The 22,777-nt window shown below is 40.6% G+C and overlaps 1 protein-coding gene and 3 non-coding genes across 4 annotated transcripts in view; 1 reads left to right on the top strand and 3 right to left on the bottom strand.

The window, feature by feature from the left end:
* NARF (nuclear prelamin A recognition factor) overlaps window positions 1-15,834 on the top strand; it is a gene marked incomplete in the record, with an annotated part of 29,685 nt that extends 13,851 nt beyond the window's left edge. Inside the window, 6 exon segments of the mRNA XM_034789974.1 lie at window positions 4,874-4,992; window positions 6,224-6,353; window positions 7,372-7,444; window positions 10,794-10,931; window positions 11,301-11,458; window positions 13,272-15,834. Of these exon segments, the coding sequence (XP_034645865.1) occupies window positions 4,874-4,992; window positions 6,224-6,353; window positions 7,372-7,444; window positions 10,794-10,931; window positions 11,301-11,458; window positions 13,272-13,513 (860 nt within the window).
* A 3,882-nt stretch (window positions 15,835-19,716) lies between these two features.
* Window positions 19,717-19,788, bottom strand: TRNAQ-UUG. The gene has a single exon. It is a non-coding gene; the product is annotated as a tRNA-Gln (tRNA).
* A 1,030-nt stretch (window positions 19,789-20,818) lies between these two features.
* Window positions 20,819-20,890, bottom strand: TRNAQ-CUG. The gene has a single exon. It is a non-coding gene; the product is annotated as a tRNA-Gln (tRNA).
* A 1,413-nt stretch (window positions 20,891-22,303) lies between these two features.
* TRNAM-CAU lies at window positions 22,304-22,375 on the bottom strand. Its single transcript has one exon. It is a non-coding gene; the product is annotated as a tRNA-Met (tRNA).
* Between the last annotated feature and the right edge of the window lie 402 nt (window positions 22,376-22,777).

Genomic DNA, 22,777 nt, shown 5'->3' with positions numbered 1-22,777 from the left:
TGTTCAGAAGCAGATGTGCCACATGTTGTCTTTCCCTACAGCTTGTAAGGTTTAAACAAAAAAGCACTCAATTTATCTTGTTACTCATGATTTAATTAACATTTAGAGGCCAGTCCAACTCCCATTGAAATCAGTGGCAAGATTCCCAAATTGACTTCACTGGGAGTTAGATTAGGTTCTCAGAGAGTATGGTGGGCTTGAGAATAATTTCCCATAAGTGTGGTTTTGTGTTAGAATTGAGCCAGAGGAAATTTGTTTTCCCTTATCTACAAATCAGAGATAATAATACTTATTCACCCCAGAGGGCGATTATGAGTCAGTCAATTAATGGAGGGCACTTATGTGCTTATCTACACTATAAAGTTTGGCACCTGCTTTTAGCAATGGCACAACTGCATTGGTGCTAGCTATTGTGTAAGTATTAGTGGAGACACGGGTCAGATGTTTTCAGCACCACTGCTGCAAAATGAGAGCAAAATATTGTGGTAGACAACTCTGTGAGTGCAGGTTTTGTCACAATTCACAACCTATAGAGGGGATACCTCATGCTCAGTTGCTTTCTACATGTATAGTAAATGTGTTCAACTTTATTTCAAATGTCTGAGTTTTTTATTTGCATTCTATGAACCTATGATATAAATTGGTCCCAGAAGTTCTGTTTGTTTAAAGGGTGCATTCCTTTATCTCAATATTGGTTTAAAAGTGTTTTGTACACAGAAGATCACTCCAGATTGAGGCACAACAGTTTCACTTCTGTTTCTTTCAGGGTGTAGTTCTCCACGTACTGAACCATTGCCCTTAAGTATACAATGACTTAGTGATCTGAGATTCAAACTAATGCTCTCCTCTGATTATAAGACTGAAGAGACCATGATAAAGGGTCATCTTTTGTGGATGCATTTTAATCTTTTTATCATATGAGGTTTCTCTGCTTTCCTGTTGAAACTATGAGGATTTCTCATTTTACTTCTGCTTTTATATCCCCTACTCAAGACTTGGCATCACAACAAATCAGCCATTTGCCTGATAAGACTAAACTATCCTTTAGCTCTTGTTGATTTTGTTCCTTAATTGGCCGGATTGGTCAACGTTGAGTGACATGAAGCACTCCCGCTTGGAATTGATCTGCTGTTCCCAAAACATTCCCATCCTCTGCTGACACCTAAAGCAAGTGACTGGGACAGGCAGTTGAATCTAAGTCTCACAAATAGCAGGAAAGTACATTGCTACTAGATGACTGTTCAGGGCTGTTCAAATGTCTTTGGCCCAGTGGGCCAAATTCATTCTCACTGTTTTTCCACTGAAGTGTATGGAGTTATTCTGAAGATAAATCTGGCTCAGTATTTCTCTGTAGTTTATAGCAATAAGTAACCACACATTTTTAGACTGTTTGTTTTTCATACAGCAAATACCACTGAGAATAATATATGAACTGAGCCTGGGAGCATTTACACACTGATTTGTGGATTCATAGGCCTTAAAAAATAAAATAAAAAATAAAAAAAAACCAGAACTGGTACTTTGAAGCTAATATAAACCAGAAGATGGCCTAGAATTAATGCAAACATAGGAGGAGTCTGTATGGTTAAGTATAAGTGATTCACTCCAGTAAGAAGCAGTCAGTTCTTCAGGTTTCTGCAGATCTATTGATTGATGAGTAGGCAGAAAACAAACTGTGCATGTGTGAAGTGCAGATAAAAGCCTTGTATTGCTCATTCACCAAGGCTTCTTCCATAACTAAACCGTGACTAATGCTACTGTGAAGCTGGAACTAATGGAAACTTGTTCGTTTCCTAGCTATAGATACATGGTAGAACAGCACATGAAATAAATCTGGCCTACCTAGCTGGCTGCAGCTGTTTGGATTTTAATGAAACTCCATGGGGTTGTTTGATTTATCATATTGAAAACATTTGGTTTCTGAAAACAAGCTTCCTAGGCACAGCACTGTGATGACTAATGAAAATCATGCCAGATGTTTAAGGGCAAGGCCGTCTGAGAACATTGATCTAGAGTGACATAGTGTAAAACTTCTAATTTAAAATAAGAAATACTTTCTCTTTTTAGAGGCATAATCTGTTCTACAGTCATGTACACAGTATGGGGTGTGTGGGTGTCATATAATTGTTAAAGGACTTCAGATTCCAGTGCTATCAGTCCAACTTTTATTCCAGACACTAAAAAGAAAAGGAAAATCAATAGATGTTCCACATTTTTTAATCTGACCTTGATTGTGCCAAGGTGAGACCTATATAGCAGTGGTTGGAACCAGGCATAATGAAGGTAAACACAACACAAACTTCTTGTTCATAGCTCTGACACGGCACCTCAGTCCTGACATGCAGATCCCTTAACTCATCCAGCCCTTGCTTCTCTTGAGCACAGATGAATAAGTGTTTGCTGTGGGGAGGGAAGTTTGGGGGTGTTCCTGTGATGCAGACAAATGCCTGTTAGGGTCTCATGTGAAACTGGTCAGTCTCATTGTCTCTTTTTTTAACCAGAGTTGGGAACACCAGGGAGGAGGACGGCTAGTGCTCCCCTAATGTGCACATGCCTTGTATAATTCTCCTCATACTGCAAAGGTGTCATGCCTGAAAACCATGGAAATATATCCTGCTCCCTTCTACTGACATACACAGGGAGAAAATCATCTGAGTACCATCCTGATTACAATACTGTCTGCTTTTCTTTGTCCAAGTGCCTGTTTTCAGCTGACTCACAAGTATAACTACTGTGTAATGTCTTCGCTTATAGTGCAGCTTCTATATGGTCCCCAAATCTCAAGATTACCACAGGCCTACAAATATAATGTTTCCTGGTAGTATGTGCTCTGTAGCCGTTGTCTCTCTCTTACAAGCACTAATCTGTTTGGGGATGGAGAACCTGTCTGTTGTGAAGTGGGTGTTGCCTGTGGGCTAAGATATTGCTGCCCAAACATTTCTGTACTGTTTAGTTTTCAGAGTGGCAAAATATAAATCTACCAACGTAATAGACACATTGTAGGCCCAGTGGTTAGACACTAGCCTGGAACTTGGGAGAACCAGGTTCAATTCCTTGCTCTGTTCCAGGCTTCCTGAGTGACCCAGTCAAGTCAATTGACTCTATCTGTGTCTCAATTTCTCAGCTGTACAATGGAGATAATAGTGTTGCCCCGCCCCACAGGGATGTTGTAAGGATAAATACATTAAGGATTGTGACGTGGTCAGATGCTATAGCAATGGGGTCAGTAAAGTACATTAGATAGAATGTATCTATTAATATCTACAATAATACACAGAGACTTGGGATGCTTGTGGGTTTTTTTAAGAGGATACAGATAATTGATTTTCATGTATAACCATAGCTGAAATCTGATTTGGTCAGGCTTGCTCCCAGTAATGCAGAGAGTTTTTAGATGATGCTTCGTTCCACTCTGCTGTTCTGGAGAAGGCACACTTACAGTGTACTGGGATACTGAAACTTAGAAAACAGAAGGTTACAGAGTTACTCTACACTCGTGAGTAGAATGGAGCAGCATTAGTAAATGGTGATGCAAGTGATGGCTGCCAAAAAATGTTGGCTTATTTCTTTATTATCTGAATCCCCAGTTGAGGTGCTCCCGTAAGTCTGGGCATTCAAGCGGATGTAATACATAATTCATTTCACAGTGGATTCTAGGTAATAGAATTAATTACCCAGTAGATTCACCAAATCCATTTGTAGACTCCTGTTAGTATCTTTCAGAACAGTAAAATATTTATTGATGGGGGCCGCTGACATGGACAAACTGCATAATCAGAGTAGAAATTTGAAAGCAAGTGCAAATTGTGATTGTCTTATGAAATACTGAGGTGAGGTTTGTTCTCTCTTCAGTGTGTAGGGAGACCCCAGACTTGTCCAATAAGCGTACAGGGAAAAGGAAAGGAGTAAAAGGAGGAGGGGGGAAAACTGTATGATCCCAGTCTGGGTCCCCCTCGGTGCAAAAGTACTCATAGAGCTACGTGTAAAACAGCAGGTGACTCCTTGAAAGTCACTGGATGTCTTTTCATCTCCTGTGGGCCCTTAATACAGCCAGATGTAGGAGTTAGCTCACCTGTACAAGGGTCAGGCAGAGAGCTGCTGGCTGAAGCTTCTCTTCTCTGCTTCTGCTGTACTTGGTTCAGCCAGGGAGCACCAGTGGATACTCCCACCCTAAGCAAGCTGTCTGAGTGAGGGCATGAGGAGGAAGAGCCACCAGAGGAGGAGATGAAGGGGGTAAACAGAGGAGAGCAGCAAAAGAGAGAGTGCCTAGAAGAGAATAAAATGAAACTGAGAGAATGGACTGAACAGAGATCAGGAAGGATGGGCAAGTGGTTAGGGTGCTAGTCTGGCACTCAGGACACTAGAGTTCAGCTCCCTGCTTTGCAATAGATCTTTTGCATGATCTTGGATGAGTCACTTAAGTTTCTCTTGGCCATCTGTAAAATTGGATAATAGAACTGCCCTATCTCATCAGGGCGGTGGGGGGATAAATACATTGACTGTGGGGCACTCAGATTTTACAGTAATAAGGAACCACATAAGTACCATTGGTGGCAGCTGTGCCAGGGGAGAGCAGAAGAGACCAGTCACCCATCCAACAATCCATAACAAAAGCGGCTCCATCCAAAAGAAAAGTTTGGAGTCCACCAACTCAGGGAGTCTCTGGAGAGAACGTAGCTTCTGTTGGCATTAATAAGAGTTATTGCAGAAATTTCCTGCATGCAGTGGGAGACAAGTCCATCTTCCCTCTCCACTTTTAACAAGAAGTTTCCCATCAGCCCCGCCATCTCATCATGCTGGATTTTTTTTATCCCTTTCCTCAAGGAGCCATTTCCATATGTTCTCAACTTTGCTTCATTCACTATAATTCTAGGTTGGATCCGGTATGCTGAAAGGGTGCTTACCAACCCAGTGACTCCACACATTTGCACTGCAAAGTCTCCGCAGCAGATCATGGGGTCCCTGGTGAAGGGTTACTTTGCCAGGCAACAGGTAACTAATTCTGCTTTTCATGACTGTTCTAGCGAATTGTTCTCTTGCATGTTGGTTTCTAATATTTAATTACAGATGTCTTACACCTCCTCCCACCCCCTCATTCTTCCTAAACTGTCTGTCCTTACATCTCAGGCTAGATTGTGCTTTGCTGCTATGCAGGTGTGCAAAACAAAGAACCTCTCAATTTCACCCCACACTGGCTGAACATAGTTGCTGTCCTTGTGCTCTCAATACCTCATGGAGATAGATTTTTTTTTTTCTATATAGAGAGTGAAATCCCGAGTGACCAAAGTAAAGCTGGCATGCCAAATGCTGCCCACAGAGTTCTACAATACAATCTTTAAAGCAGAGGATATCATGCAGAAACTACAGTTCCCAGCATGCAATGCTCTGTCATCTCAGATCAATCTGAAGCATTTGCATGCTCAGAACTGAAGTATCCATTGGTTCTGAGTTCACAAGTTGACTCTGCCACTAATTTTAGGTATGGTCTTAAGCAAGTCATGTCCTCTGTGTGCCTCAGTTTCCCCATGTAGGGTGACCAGATGTCCCAATATAATAGGGACCATCCGGATATTAGGGGCTTTGTTTTACATAGGCAACTATACTCCTCCCTCTTCTCTCCCCTCCCCGCAAAAAAGTGCCCCGATTTTTCAGACTTGTTATCTGGTCACCCTATCCCCATATGACAGATGGGGATAATAATACTTAACAATCTATTACTCCTGGGGGGTTCTGCGCCAAAAAAATGCAAAACTACAATACAGAAAAAAGTCACAGTAACTATTAATCATTTCCTAAACACATGAAAGTCAAGTTACAAACACTTGGTAACTGATACCCTGCATTCCAGTAATCCTGGATTTTCATTTAAATTACATTACAGAACACCAAACAGCAAAAAAAAAAAAAAAAAAAAAAAGTAGAATGTCATTTTAAATTGCTCAGACTTTCACACATGAAAGTCGTACAGTTTTGCTAATCATTGTCCTGGTCTTGGCCAGGTACTTTGGGAAGTGCTTGGTTCTGATTGTCCTGACATTTTATTGACTGCTTGGTAAATGTTTTACTTGCTGCCCCAGTTGCTGTGACTTGCAGTTAGTTTCAGACCTAATGTGACTGTAAATATAACCTGTGTAATTTTCTGCAATAATATTTTTATCCATGTTTGTCTCCATGCGTTCTTGGTCTTTTCACAACATTCAGATGTGCCCTTTTTATTCCTTAGAACCTATCTCCAGATAAAATTTTCCATATAATCGTGGCTCCTTGCTATGACAAAAAATTGGAAGCACTACGGGAAGATTTTTACACCCCCTTGTATAACTCTCAAGACGTTGATTGTGTTCTAACATCAGGTAAAACCTCCTTTAAATGTACTCCTATATAAAATGGCAGCATGATTCACCAGTTGTTTGAACTGACTTTATGCTAGGTCAGCTTTTTATTCATTTAGCATTTTGTAGTTGTCAAAATAAGGTTTAGTTTCATCTGATTCTAAAAAAGGACCCTTTCTTGAGTTACTGACTCTATATGTATTGCATAGAGATTGGGTGTGTGGTAGATAAAAGAACAAAAACTGTTTGCATCTGTGTTCCGCTCTCCTTGTCTCATCCAGACCAATTATCTGAACTTGCACTGCAATCAAACCTTTCTGACAGGCAAAAGCTGTCCTGGCCAGCATTTAGTTTGTGCTTTGTCCTCCTTATCTACATTCCGCCTGTTAATTCATTAATACATCTCTCCTGGGAGGACTACTCCTTCCAACCTTCTTGCCCCCCAGCAGCTTCAAACAGCTGCCTTTTTTTTTTTTTTTTTTTTTTTTTTGCATAGAGGGGCAGGGGGAATGGAAGGAAAGGGTTGTCTTTTAAGATTAACCTGCCCCAAAAAACTTTCTTCCTTTTTGGGCAATGTGGAAATTTCTCCCAAATGCCACTCTGTCCCAAGGCTCAGGAGGGATATTATCTGATACTGGGCCAGTGATAGGTTGAAAGTTATTAATTCATTCTTAAACACTGCCAACATAGTTTGGTATGTGGCACATCCAGAAATGTCTGGTGATGTGGTATGGAGTAAAGGTATTCTTGGAATTCATATGGGGTGACCCGCAAGACTCATTCATGGCTTCATACGAGGGTTGCCAATTTTGGATCTATTCCTGGAGATTTTATCACCTGATATAATCTTTTAATTAAAGATTAATCTTTAATTCCTGGGGACTCCAGGCCAATCCTGGAGGGTTGGCAACCGTACTTCATACCACACTGTCTATTTGTTTTTGCTCTGCTTGTCTCTCAGCTATCTGCTTTCTTGAAGAGAGAGACTGTGTGTACTTTGGTTTGTGTTTAAGATAAAATATCCTGCATTGCCTTACAGGTGAAATTGTCCAAATAATGGAGCAGAAAAATATATCTATGAAAGAAGTGGCTGAAGCGGCTGTAGACAGTTTGTAAGTTACTTTCGCTGTGGGCTATGTTGTCATTGTGCCAGTGATCAAATAATGTTCTGCCATACATAGAAGTCACCACATGTACAGTGCTATTTCAAACAAATAAGCTATTCAAAACAAGAAAGTTTGCATGCACCAAAACCGGACTACACTGAAACCTGTTCACATGCACAGTGCCTAAAGAAACAAGCATTTTTCTTTCAGAGGTCTCTTGTATCTCCCAGTGCATGAAGTGATAAAATGCAACAGATAGCCCTTTCTAATGGATATATTTTTATATTAATCCAAAACCAATCATCTAAAACAGCAGCCCCTTCCTAAATGGATTCCTCTCTAATTTTTAAAAAAATCTAATTTGAAAGAATGAAACCTGTGGTGTGCCAAGATTGTATGTTCAATAGGCTTTGGTGTCTGCAATGGATATGATTAAAAAAAAAACCCAAGTAGCTTTTATTTGTATCTTTGTGCAGTAGTATTAGATCTGTATAAAGTGGAGAGATTCTGGATTCCACTGAAATGATGACTTGTGTTAGTGTTATCATGGGGTCTTTTGGTGTCCACATCTATATGTTTTTTTTTTTGTTTTGTTTTGTTTTGTTTTTAAAGCTTTGCTATAATTGAACGTGTGTAAGGGTTAACTACTCATTCCGTCAGGTTGTGTTCTCCTTCTAGTACCCAGCTTCCCACTAGACTGGGCTGGGGCAATTTCTGTGGGGTTTATTCTGTGTTCTGTCATCCCCTCTCATTCAGACCAGCATCTTCACAGTGAATTTCCATTTTTCCTATTGTCTTCATGCAGAATTAGTGACAAGTGAACATCACCTTCTTTGGGAATGGTAAATGTTTTTTTCCCTGAATAGAGCAACTAGGTTCTATCCACATTAGATCAAATAAATACATCTATTGGTTAAACGACAGCAGAGAAAAGCCAGGTCATTGCAAAACATTAGAGTATTTGTTTACTCGCTGCCCAGTATGGAAACCATCATGTACACTCACAGAATTCCTAGGCCACTTAGTTAGTTACAAAGGTAGAGTCTCAAAGGTTATCCAGTTCCAAGTTGTGTGTGATGCATGTTAGTCCAGTCTCGTTCCACAGCTGCATAATGAAGTGACAAACTCACTCTCCTGCAAAGAGTGGAAGAAAGCTCCTTCAAGACTATCCAAAATCCCTTTGAGTTTATCCCTTCATCCTCAAATTGTATCCCACCTAGCCATTGTCTACACTAGGGAAGTCTAGGTTACACAGTGATAAGAATGCCTAAATCCTGTTTACACTACAGCCTCCGTGATTACTTCTGCTAATGGGGCTGCACTGGCTGTGAGTTAAAGGTACCCATTTTTTAAAAGCTTACAGAGAGGGCCAGGTTGGTGGCTTTTTGTTTTATTAAATGATTAAAGACCAAGCTCGATCTCAAATTTTAAACATTCCATTGGAATGTCTTTTAAGCTGTATTTGGGCTAATTTATATTAGAGGGTGAGAGCAACACCTTAAGAGGGATAACGTGATATCAGAATTGACTACCAGACTTGACATCACAAATCTTCACCCTTCCCTGTGGTGATTTTTCACCCATTAAAAGTAGATCTTCAGAGGAATAGGAATGAAGTGAGAACAAAAGCTGCTCCAATGGAATCTTACATTTAATATTAGACTTAAACAAAATTAAACTCCTCTTTAAAAATAAGCACCAATCTCCATCTCTGGAGATATTTAAGAGTAGGTTAGATAAATGTCTATCAGGGATGGTCTAGACAGTATTTGGTCCTGCCATGCGGGCAGGGGACTGGACTCGATGACCTCTTGAGGTCCCTTCCAGTCCTAGAATCTATAACACTTGAAGCTGTGGTATAATCATTGTGATTGTTTGTTCAAGTTACTTTTTAATCCTAAATTACTTCTGTTGTAATTCTGATCATTACTATCTTAACTGGAGAACATTAACATAAATAGAAGTTAGGCAAATACAGGACATACGGACACCAAACAAAACCACAGCTGGTAACAACAAAAATCACCATCAATTAAATAAATCCACCACTAATGGTCTGGCTCAAAGAGCAGGTGGACATGCTGTATGCCTGGTTCTCACTTGTTAAATGTAGCTAGTTCCTTAGGAATAAAACCCCAACTTTTCTGTGGTTCTTTTAAGTTAGATGTTTGATATATTATTTTGCATTAACAATTCCTGCCTTTGATTTCTGGTTGAATGTAAGGGCTCGGGCTGCTGCTGCCAGCAGAGTGCACAATCTATATAGCACACAGGTCATGCTGGGATGCTCAGGGAGGAGTGCAAAGTAGACCAGAGCTACAGATAGTTTTCCAGCAGAAGTGAGAGCAGGGTGAAGAACTTATTATCCCTGGAGCAGCCAACAGTCTGGGACTGCTGTCAAAAACGCCTTTTTCTCACAATAGTGATGCCATGTATTCCTAACCACTCCTTTTCTATCGGAAAGATAAAATATGTGCCAGTGATTCTGTAGGGCTGCATTCCAATCACTTGCTCACCTTGTGTTGCAGCTTAAAACTGCCATTTTGGTCACTAGAGATCATTCAGTACAGTACGATTCTTTGACCAGACATGAGTCAATTCCTGTATTTATTTACTTATTTATTCTACAAATTTCAGCTTGGATAATTGTGTTCTGCCTACAGGTTAATCCAATGTCAATTGGATATAGTATTTTTCACTTCCTGCTGTCCAAAGCTACCATGTTCCATGGAATGATCCCTCTATATTGTTTCTATATCAATTTACAAACACCGTGTTGGAAATCCTTAGGCACACACGTAGTCCCATGGAAGGCAGCAGAACTGCTCTCATGAGCAAAAGTTTGCAGGATCAGGCCTATGATCTGTAAAGTACTTTTAGATCCTTCAAGGTTAAAAGTGCCTCCTACATTACAATGAACATGATCTGATATTTATTCTTTCACATTAATTTTGTTTTGGCTGGGGGTTTTCACAGTTAAAACAAGTGTTTTCAAATTGCCTGAATACTGATACGACTCAGTTTCCATGTGACTTTGAGTGTGGCTTTTAAAATGCCTCTGAACCAGCTTAACCAGCTGGCCTTGATGGCTGTTTCCAAGCCATTTCATTCTATTATGTATGAATATATTTTGTTAAACTTTAGTTGCTTGAAACTACAATTTTATTTTTTCTCTTTTGCCATTTTCATTTTACCATTGTCTCAAAACACAAATTGGACAAGTTCATTTCTAGGAACAAATGTGTTTTTCCCCTGACAAAAAATGTTATGGGAAAGAAAAACAAATCTCATTTTCTTCAAGTGAAATGATCAGACTCTGAACTTCTTTCTCCCTCCTTTTTGTCCATTTTCTAAGGTTTGGTGAAATAAAGGAGGAGGACGTAGTACGGCATGATGGGAGGAGATCTGATGGGTACCTGGAGCACATCTTTAAACATGCTGCCAAGGAGCTGTTTGATATGGATGTCCAGGAAATCACCTACAAAATACTAAAGTAAGTTGGATTTTGGATCTCTGTATTAATAGGATGGGATAACATGAACCTCAGTGCAGTAACTTGTTTGCATTGTCCTTACATAAGATACCTGTAAATTACCACTGGAAAATCACTGTTACTAACTCTTGTTTTATTAATAATGCTTCTCCTTTGAAGATGGAATAGATATTTGTTCTTCAATCTCCACCCAAATTTTTATTTAACCCACAACACTTAGGAACTAGAAGTCCTGCCCATTCATCCTCAGGTTATCCCTTTTGCCTTCTATCATGTGAGCTCTGTGGGCATGTACTGAAATGCTTGTATCATCCTGTTAGTAATCCCCAAGGGATCTGAGGGTTTAGAATTTTCTGTCTCTCTTTACAGAAACAAGGACTTCCAGGAGGTCACCCTGGAAAAGGACGGTGAGACAGTGTTGCGCTTCGCAGCTGCGTATGGCTTTAGGAACATCCAGAACATGGTTCTGAAGCTGAAAAAGGGAAAGTTCTTGTATCATTTTGTGGAGGTTCTTGCCTGCCCTGGAGGTAAGAATGATACTGGATCCATGGTGACTTTTTTCTGTTTCTTTGAGTATCATGGGAAGGTTCCAAAATGAGCTGATCCTTATTTTAACGATAGTAAGATGTTTGCCACTCCACCATCAAATCTGAATGGTCCAAAATAAAACACACCTGTTTAGGCTTTCTGAGAGTCCATTCCATATATTAGGTTGTCCAAAATGAGAGGGACAGTATTTGTTTTCTGCGGGGTGACCTGTAAGCAGCTAGCCCAGAGTGCTGAGGGGTTGTCTGCCCTTTTGTGACCATACTGAGTTTCAATGGAAGGCCTCTGAAATACAGAGTTGAGGGCAAGAGAAGAGTGTGGGACCTAGCTGGCGAAGAAGGGAGGGGAGGAGGAGAAGAGATTGTTGCTATAGAACTCCCATCAACATTTGGACACTTGCTGACGATAGAATCATTTTTAAAGGTGAACAGTGACTTTTAGCAGCATCAGTGGGGCTCCAGCGGCTCTGCAGGGGGGGAGAAGCGGGAGAGGGGCCGGAGGAGCCTCCCCAGTTGGGAGACAGGACGGTCCCGTGGGCCAGATGTGGCCCGCAGACCGGAGTTTGCCCACCCACCCCCCGGTCCTTTAAATACCCACCGGAGCCCTGGGGAAGCGGCTGGGCTCCGTGGTTATTTAAAGAACCGGGGCGACAGAGGCAGCTGGAGCCCTGGCCCTTTAAATAGCCCCTGAAGCCCCCTGCTACCCTAGGGCTCTGGGGTTTTTTTAAAGGGCCCGGGGCTCCCCTGCGTCTACCGCCCCAGCCCTTTAAATAGCCGCCGGAGCCCTGGGGGAAGCGGTGGGGCTCCAGCAGCTATTTAAAGGACCGGGGTGGCAGAGGCAGCTGGAGCCCCCTGCTACTCCAGAGCTCTGGCAGCTATTTAAAGGGCCGGGGCGGTAGAAGCAGGGGGAGCAACGGACTTTTCAAATAGCCCCCAGAGCCCCACTGCCGCTACCCCAGAGCTCCAGCAGAAGGGCTCTGGTGGCAATTTAAAGGGCCTGGGGCTCCAGCCCCTGCTGGGAGCCCCAGGCCCTTTAAATTGCCCCCTGGGGAAGCTGGGCCATCCCAGTACAGCACACCGGCTCTTGCCGGTATGCCGTACGGGGGCGTACCAGCTTAATTTCACCTCTCTGGGTAAGGGGGTGGGGCTGCAAGCTCCAGTGGCTGCGCGGCATCCTTACACAGCAGCATGGTAAGGGGGCCAGGCCGAGGCTGGGAGGAGGGGTTGGATAAGGGGTAGGGAGCAGTTGGAGGAGGCGGAGGTTCTGGGGGGCAGTCAGGGGTTGGGGAACGGGGGGGTTGGGTAGGTGTGGGAGTCCCGGGGGTCTTTTGGGGTGGTGGTGGATGGGGGGGTCAGGGCAGTCAGGGGACAGGGAGCGTGGCGAGTTGGGTAGGGGGTGGGGTCCTGGGGGGCAGTTAGGGTGGGGGGTCTTGGGAGGGGGTGGTCAGGGGAAAAGGGGGGGGCTGATGGGATGCGGGTTCTGATGGGGGCAGTCGGAGGCAGGACGTGGGTTGGGTTGGATGGGTGGGTGGCGAGGGGGAGACAGGCACATGGGGCTTGTACTCACCACGCGGTTCCCTACCGGGTCTTCAGCGGTGGGTCCTTCACTCACTCCGGGTGAAGGACCTGCCGCCAAAATGCCGCCGAAAACCTGGAGCGAGTGAAGACCCCCCTGCCACCGAAGTGCCACCGAGGACCCGGTAGGGAACCGGTTCTTAGGATTTTGGGAGCTCATCACTGGTTCTTCTCCCAAACAAACTAATCCCGTCTCACGGCTGTGGTGTTCTATTTTTAGGGTGTTTAAATGGAAAAGGCCAAGCCCAGACTGAAGATGGAAAACCTGACAAAGTATTGCTCAGCCAGATGGAGGAAGTGTATGCTGCAATTCCTGTCAGGCTCCCAGAAACCAGCATGCATGTGCAAAAGCTGTACCAGGACTGGCTGGAAGGGATGGACTCCAAGAAGGTCCAGGAAACTCTGCACACCAAATACTGTGCAGTAAATCAAACCGCAAGCAGCATGGATATCAAGTGGTGACAAATCAGGCTTACAAAAGATGGAAAAAACTTGCATAGGTTAGTTATGAACTCAGCACTGGAAACATTCTATGCAATTGAGGATGCTATGCACTAGCCAAGTGTATGACCAGTACACTTTTCTGAATTGCGGAATATTACTTACTTAATACAAAGAACCATTGCTCAATTTTTTATTTTGAATGCCTTGGTTCCCTACAGGGTCTGTTAGACTCATATTGTGCTTGACCTCCTGCATATTTGGGACTTCCTTGTTTAGTTAAGGTCTGATCTTGCAAGATATGGTGAGCACCTTCTTCTAGGTGTACAATGCCCTTGACTCGGAGTGAAGCTAACGCAGGCTGAGGGTTCTCACCACTTTTACAGAACTGGCGCCCTCAACCAGGAGCTATTGTAGTCCTTATGTATGTGATTCCTTTCACCAGGCAAGAACAGCCACCCTGGTTAGAATTGTTGTGTTAAGTGTACCGTAATTTAGAACTCTTTTTGCCTTGTTAACCAAAAAATTAGGATTTTACACAAAGCAACCGATGAAAAATGTAATTGAAAGATTTAATTGACTCCTTCCACCCCTACACAAAACAAAGGTTTATTCACTTACCAAAACATTGGCAACAAGCTTCCTACAGACACACTAACCACAAGGGAGAACATTCTGATATAAATGGAATGTCTTTAATAATACTAAATGGTTGTAATACAGTCCTTTCATTAAGGATTTTTGCTAACAGGCTGGTTTGTACAAATAGTTAAACCATGTTAATCTCTCTCCTCAGAAACTTTCATCGTGAATTAATCTTTTCTGTAACTTTTATTTTCTTTTGTCTGACTTGTTTATGAACGCGAGATATGGTGACCCCATCTGCAGACAGGCATGATGTCGCCATGTGCCCTGCAGTCTTCACCCTACATTGGTTCTACGCTAGACCTCAGTCCTGATTTATAATACCTCTGCTACTCCATTTCTGGCTAGTCCTGAGCATACACAGTGTCAGATTGAATCCAGAGACCAGATAAATTTGTTGAGTGCCTCTAACTAAAATCTTAATTTTGGAACATTCTTGAGCTGATAAGAATATAATGTAAACGGATAGTGCTAGTTTGGGGGCATTTTTACATACATTACATGGCTGCTTAATTTAACAAGCTTAAAAAACGGTGCTTGATGGATGTAACCTTCTCTACAGCCTCGCAGTTCAGGGAGGGATGTTTAAGGATGTGATGTGAAATTCCAGCCATTACAAGGCTTCCACCAGATTTCATAGCAGCCTCATGCTTGTTTTGATTAGTGGCTCTCTCAAAACTGGAATGATTTCAGCTTTCACATTTTATTGAGAAAATATGAATGGGGTTTGTCATGATCTCAGGAAATGCATGAATGCAAATCTTGTGGATTTCTTAATATCAGTTACTGTACTTGTGTATGCACAAAGCTAATAATACAAGATCTCGATGAAGTATATTTGAAATCAGGATCTGCCCTTGGAATGTGGGAAGTGAGGCCTTCAATGCTTCCAGTCTTCTTCTTTTTTAATAAAAATAAACAGCAGAGTTGATCATATTCCTGTTGGAGGCAAAAGTTTTTGACTTAAATAGGAGGAGGCTCAAAACGAGGAGGGGAAAAAAAAGGGTGCTGAAATATGTGGGCTTGCTGGAAGGGACAACTGATTTAAAATGAACTTGTTGATGTGGTTGCAGGTTTCATCTAAGCTTCCTTTACTTTAATAATACTTTATTTCAATGCAAAAGGCATGTGGATCCGACTTGTATGGCTACCTGCATGCAGAGTAAGCCTTCAGGTTTGGTTGTTTTTTTTAATAAAATGTTACATTTGACGCAATAACTGAACATCTAGAGCAATCTACCTCTGTGCTACAAAAAGAGTTTGGAGCAGCAGGGAGATCCTGGAAAACCTACACATCCAAAAAAAATTTAAAATTGTCGGTTAAAGAATGATCTGTGGATTACATGAAGCTTGTGAACATCTTCAGTACTTGAAAGCAACATGACCCCTTCAGTTTTAATTTCTTGATCTATTCTGATATCCCCAGAACCCTTCAATGGAATTACATTGTAATTAAGTTTTATTGCTCTAAGTTAGTATATACATATGTTTTTATATGTATATATGGCTTAAAACTGGTTGATATATTAATTTATATATATAGCTTCAGTTCTGTGTACAGTTTGTTTATTTTTGTAAAGGAAAATGTGGATATACTTGACAATGTGAAAAACTGGTTCTCAGTTTAAATTTTTGATTAAAATTTAGTTCTTCACTATGCTGTGAAAGAACTATCTTCCTGTAGGAATCTTTAAGTAAATCTACAAAAAGAAGAACAGGAGTACTTGTGGCACCTTAGAGACTAACAAATTTGTTAGTCTCTAAGGTGCCACAAGTACTCCTGTTCTTCTTTTTGCGGATACAGACTAACACGGCTGTTACTCTGAAACTTGTCTTTAAGTAAATCTAGAGAGTAAGAACAGCTTCATCTCATTGGCAGCTGCCCATCACTGAACAAAAACCCTCTCTGCCATTTTGCTTGCACACACATGCCTGTTTCATTCAATAGATTCTCTTTCCATACTTGAGATTCCACAGGAACAGTATCAGATGAGACAAGGCTGGCTGTAAAATACTAGTTGTTCTTTCCCATTATATAAAGGGAAATTAAGAAAATCATCAGATTAAGAATTCACTTTCTTTCAGCTTCTCAATTTGAAATGCTCCGCACTTAAAAAGTAGCGGTGTAACAATCTCTTAGAACTGTTACATGCCACGACATCTCTTTAAAAAAGAGTGCATTTTGAATGCTCATCCAACAAATAGCTGTAGTGGCTACATATCGTATCAGGTGTTCTATAATTAGGGATTGTGGGAGTTTTCTGATTTCTTTTCAGTGTTTAATTTTTAGAAAAATTTAGATTATTTTTGGAATAAAAAAAATCTGATTTTATCATTTAAAAAAAATAGTTTTTCTATTAACTGTCAGTTTGTGAAACATTCAGGAACCTCCTCCGCAAAGTTTAACATTGCAAACATCATAATTTTTCAGTGTTTTTCAGAGACTCTCTAAATTTTTTGCTTCATTGAGGTTTCAGCTTAAAACTGGAAACCCTTATGATTTTAGGTATGTTGGGAATGCTCATCAGGTATCTAAGATCAGATTCTAGCCTTTACGTCTACATTAGGAAAGTTATGCCTTGTTGACAATGGGTGCAGCTAGCTAGTTTCTGAAACTGCTGAACATAATGTAGTCCTGTCTACACTTGCAATTAAACTGTTTTGCAGCAGCAGTTTATTTACATTTGTTGACAGCACCCTGAATCACCAATGTGTAATGTTCCTAGTGTAGTCACAACCATAGTGCTTTACTTCTCAGTTGAATGTTGTGCTGGGACAATTCATCGCTGAGTACAAAACAATGTGGGGGTTTGCTGTGGATTTTTTTTTTTTTTTAAGGAAAACTAAATCTGTGTTCAAAAATCTTTGGCAAAATGAAAATGCTAAACTGTATTTGGAGGTTGTCTTTAATGCCATTAAAATATCCCAGACATTTAATGTACTGGTAGTGAGAGGAGTTGTATTATAGTATTCTTCTGAGGTCTCTAATGGGAAGGGTAAGTGTTGTAAAGACATCTTGCCCAGACCTCAGAAATAAGAGAGTTTGCCTCTTAGCAGCCACTGCGCCAATGTATTTTTGTTTGTTCACAATACTTCAAGTGAATACGATCTGGGACTATGATAGCTAATAAATACATGTCTGTACACAGCTCAGCAGCTTCAACTGGATGATATTTGGATGATGATCAGTTATCTAAACTCTGGTGCTTTGTATTTCAAAAGGAGCATGAACTTGAATTGCCCTAATAAATATCTTTGAATCTAATTTTGTGGTGATTTTGTTTAGTTCCATACATGGACCTCATCTTATTCCAAGGTGCATATTGCCTCGACACAGACACACATCTCTCTGAAAGCCTAGCAGCCCCACACAATGTACTTCCTACAAATGTTTGTTTTTAAAATGTTTTGAGATGGTTATTAACCTAATGTGAGGGGAGGAGACTGTCCTTCGATGTCCCTTTCAGAGACCAGAGTCTGAGTGAGCCCATATCTCACTATCCTGCCAGCCCCTCCCCAGGGCTGAGTGTGCTGATTGTCCAAGGTTGTTGGTCCCGATCAGTCTGGCGAATGAGATACCAGCGCCACTTTTCTTTAAGCTTATTGCACGGTCATTAAACTGCCGAAAGGAAAATAAATGTTCCTCATTTAGAGTTGCCTTTGGACTCACGGCAATAACAGTACTTTACATCTACTGTTGATAAGATATCTGGACTAAAACACTACCAACTCTTCCCAGTCAAAGTATGCAAGCAAAAACCTTTCAGCTAATTGTAGGAAATGTTCAGTTACCCTCACTTACTATAGTACTGAGTGACTATGTAAGCCAGCCAGATGGCTCCTGTGGGGTTCCTAACTTTGAAAACCACTATGGGGAACAAACTGGTAAGTAACTGATTATACTGTAGCATCAAGTACCTACACTGTAGTCAGTTCATTTAAAGCACTTGAATGCAAAGACTTGTACTCTGATTCTGCAACTAAGGAATTTGCTGTATAATCCATCTCCTGGAAGCAGAATTGTGCTCCAGAAGCCAAGATTTAATTTTCAGAATAAGTTTGTAGCCATCAAGATTGGGAAGGAGCTTCCCAAACATAAGACAAATGTAACTTTCTGCTTTGTTTTCGTGAGTCTGTAAACAGCACCTCCAAGGGCTGTTTCTTTACAAAATTGTTCTCGGTACCTACAGTGTGAAATTCTTCCTGGTGTGGGAGATGCTACAGATTTTTAAAGTTATTTAGTCACCTAAAGATTCAGATAGGGGCTTACTGGGATTTTCAAAACCACCTAGGTGCCTAACATCCATTTAAATCAGTTAGGTGTTTTTGAAAATCCCACTAGGTACCCGATCTGACTCTTTGGGCAGTTAAATACCCTTTGCACCTTTTAACACAGTTGGTGGGGTTACCTGGGCAATGTAAGGGAAAGAAAGGAACTGCCTGCAGAAGGGAGGGCTCTGCATCTATGCACTATGGAGCTCTCAGGTTGCCCCAGCATAAACTGGCTGGAAATAGAGAGCAGGTGAGGGGATCTGAGATTATGTGGAGCCAATGACTCTAGGGAGTAGTCTCTATGCAGAGTTGCAGCTTTTTAATAGGTGGTTTTTAAACCAAAGCAAAAGGTGGTCTGGATCAGGAACGCCGCCAACTTTTCTGCTGCCCTAGGCCGCAGAAGGTCCCGCCCCAAAATGCCGCCCCCCACAAAGGTGGTGGAAGGTCCCGCCACCGAAATACCGCTGTGATCGCCACCCCCCAAATTGTAGCGCCCTAGGCAACTGCCTAGGTCGCCTAATGGGTTGTGCCGGCCCTGGTCTGGATACTCTTATCTTGGTTTGGTTTAACTCAGTTAACAGCAGCTTTAAACTGCAATACATTACAGTTAAACTGAACTAACTGTGCTCACAGTTTTCAGAGTAACAGCCGTGTTAGTCTGTATCCGCAAAAAGAAGAACAGGAGTACTTGTGGCACCTTACCAAGGTGCCACAAGTACTCCTGTTCTTCTTTGTGCTCACAGTGTAATTAACTTGTGCAAATCTGTGTAGAGAGGCCTAACCCCACCCCACCAGTGTCCAGGCAACAATAATAGTGACTTTTAAAGGACACATTTTAGAATGTAGTATAAAATTTGACTAAACTGCTCTTAAAAAAATAAAATTCAGCTTTTGAATAAAAGGATTTTATATAATTGGGCATCACACTATGCCAGATTTAAACAAAACCTGTTTAAAATGTAAGGACTGAATGTATTAGGTGAAATGAAACAGCAAAATAATTTGTATAGGAACCATAAAAACACGGTGCAGTGTTTATTTAAAGTTTTTATAAAGCACAAATATTACCCTATTTGGTATCAGAACATGAAGAATAATGTGAAAGTGCAGTGCATATATGAACAATCTTGTTTAAAAGAGATTGTCTTGCAAAAAAGTAACTACCAACAGATGTATTTATTCATTCAGCCCCTTTTATTTTGTTATGTAATGTCTTCCAACTTCATAAATAAGCACTTACCTGCTGTGCCAATATCTGTAATGATTTTTTTAAGAAAGAAAGCTGGCAAAAATACCGCAAACAAATAAGGTTCTACCGAGATTTGAACTCGGATCGCTGGATTCAAAGTCCAGAGTGCTAACCATTACACCATAGAACCAGATGGTGGCAGCAGTTTCTGTACAACTGGCTAATAACAATTATTGACTCATTGTGCGACTCTCTGTCACGTTTTGCTCCCATTCATTAAAACAGAGGTTCTTTGCGAGAAAATGTATCTTACTAAATATAGACTTTATTCTTCGCTAAATCTCACTCCTCCTCACCTGTACAATATGTTGATTGCACTGATCAGTCCCTCTCACACATTAAAGTGGCAAGGAACGTGCCTCAGACTGCAGCTTTGATTGTTAAAAAAAGGCAAAGCTGTCTCCTGTTTTGATACATAGTGCTGTGCATGCAAAAGAATGCAGCATTTCGAACTGAACTCGCATACAAGACGCTGACACGACGCAAGCCAACCCGCTTCTGATGCTTTATATAAGATTTGTGGGGCTGTTTCATTGGGTGCTTTTATTATAGAATATTATAGTTCTAGATAACATTTTAAAGCTAAAATGTGAATAACAAAAGATAAATTCACAGATAGGCCCAACACAGTTAAAGTTAGATAATAAATACTTACTTTTGCTATAGTTAGGATTACTTCCATTTCACTATAGAAGGAGCAAATGATTCTTGCCCCATAACTCATACACACTACAGAATTCTTCTAGCAACGTTATAATGACCTCACAGTACAAGCAATTACTAGCTTTAGTTTATATTTGAAGGTAATAACAGAATCACAAGAAAATTGATATAGATATAGCTATAAACACCCTGCAGTTTGTTTTCTCCTTTAAATAAAATTTCCTTTCCATTCATTTTCCAGTGACATCCAATACACATATAATATTCAATGTATAATGTGCTATAACGTGCCTTTGTTTGTCATTTTAAATATATTTTCCAATTAAATCCACAGTTTTTATATTTACTTGGCAGTAAAGAAAATATAATAAATAAAATATGAAGACTTTTAGGTTCCATTGAAATAATATTTATATACTTAATATAAGAGCATACTTACTTGGCACTATTTAGTACAGAAACTAAGTCACACAATAAAACCTGAAAAAAAAAAATCTAGGTTCCACCGAGATTTGAACTCGGATCGCTGGATTCAGAGTCCAGAGTGCTAACCATTACACCATGGAACCACCTGACTATAGCTTCAGAATTGATCCTATTGAGGTAACATCATAGCATATGTTTTTTCATAGATGTGTTATTTTTCCCCCTATGTAAAATTCTACATATTAACTACGTCCTGAAGTAATCCAGCAAAATTTACTTCAATAATAAACAAATTCTTTTTAAAAAGAGCCTAGAAATACATGACATTTCCTAGGGCTGACACTGATGCCTTTTTTTTTTCTTTTCAAAATTCAGCAGATTGCCTACTTTTCGATGGAATTTCTTATACATATTGCAATTTTGCACGATTTGCTTTAAATTATGAATTTTACATTGTTGCCTACGTGTTGCATTTTAGTCCACCTTATTTATGCTTATTTTTTTCCTTCTGTGCAGTTTAGCTCCACATATTTAATGTTGCAGTTCTGCTTGCCAAGTAGCATTTTACAATCCATTACGCGTTCCACGTTGTATTATGTATTGTAAGTGGCTTCTAAAGATCTCCCTCATCCCCCCTCCCATTTTATTAATACTGTTGATATTGTAGATTTTCTTTAGTAACCTAATTTCAGTAAGGAAAAAAAACACTTTGGAAAAATCACAAACTGAATAATGAATTACTTACCCCACAATCTCTTTGGAATGATTCCTAATGAAGGTACCCAATCTTCAACCAGATGTGGGAGGGGGAGGAATCCTGCAAGATGCAGCCCTTTGGGATCCATGTTTCAGAGCAGATCCAATGGCAAGATCAGAGCTTACCAGAGCCAATCCTCACAGCTGCCCTCTAGTCTCATTAACTTCAGCCTCTTGCAGGATCAGACTCTAAAATAAAAGAATGGAAGTCAAATAACGAGTATTAATCAGAATAAATTATTGGCAGTAAACGTGTAGAATCAGAGTGAATAGTTGTGAATAATAACCTATGCCGCAGTTTACTATGATAAAGAGAAAAATAAAAGATTAAACAATAACACTGAAACATTAGTCTGGCTATCTGTTTTGTTTGTTGGTTTTGATTCTGTTTTTTCAATGCTTAACACAATAGATCATCCGTAAAGCCTCTGTGTGCAACGAACTACCATTAGTACTCATCATAATTAATCATAGGCTCTTTGTGCATTATTAATTATTATTATTATATCGGAAGTAACGGCCCATGAAGTACTGTTGTAGATACAAATATATTTTCACTATATATGAGTATTAGACAGCAATGACTTTATTGTCCCTTAAATCAATAAATAATATCACAAAATATGATTAACAATGAATAATAACTGATAGGTGTATGCCCCCAAAACAGTTTTTGAATAAATTAAGTGATAGACTATTGCCCAACGGAGCATTCAGGTGAAATAACTTTAGCTTTAACATAAGTATTGAAAAATGTCACTACAATAAAGCAACACATTTTTAAAGGAGCAAAAGGTAAATAGCAGAGGATGGTTTCGATCCATCGACCTCTGGGTTATGGGCCCAGCACGCTTCCGCTGCGCCACTCTGCTCCACGCCGTTGAGAAACCACCTATAGCCCTTAGAATGTCATATATCTAATTAGTGCGATTTCTTTTCTCTTTTGCTGGCGATAGTAGCAATTGCTGAAACGGCTGTGCATAGATACTCAAGAACTTTTCCATCTCAGCAGCACGCTTCCACCCGCCCTCTCCACACAAATATGCTCCTCCGAAATGTCCTGTGCAATGGTTCGGATACAAATATTCCTCTACTCAGTAAAGTTGGAGCTTCTAATGTCTCCCTCTGAAATGCCAAACTGGGATGACCATGTCTATTAGGTGAGTTTATCTGCATCACAGCTTGCACAGGCTGGCAATAAACCCAGAGATAAGGGAACCATGACAAATTAAAAGGAGTACTTGTGGCCCCTTAGAGACTAACAAATTTATTAG

This window comes from Trachemys scripta, chromosome 14 (genome assembly GCF_013100865.1).
Source record: "Trachemys scripta elegans isolate TJP31775 chromosome 14, CAS_Tse_1.0, whole genome shotgun sequence".
Taxonomy (NCBI): domain Eukaryota; kingdom Metazoa; phylum Chordata; order Testudines; family Emydidae; genus Trachemys; species Trachemys scripta.
Note: the sequence above shows the minus strand (reverse complement) of the source record. Positions and strands in the feature narration are given on the sequence as shown.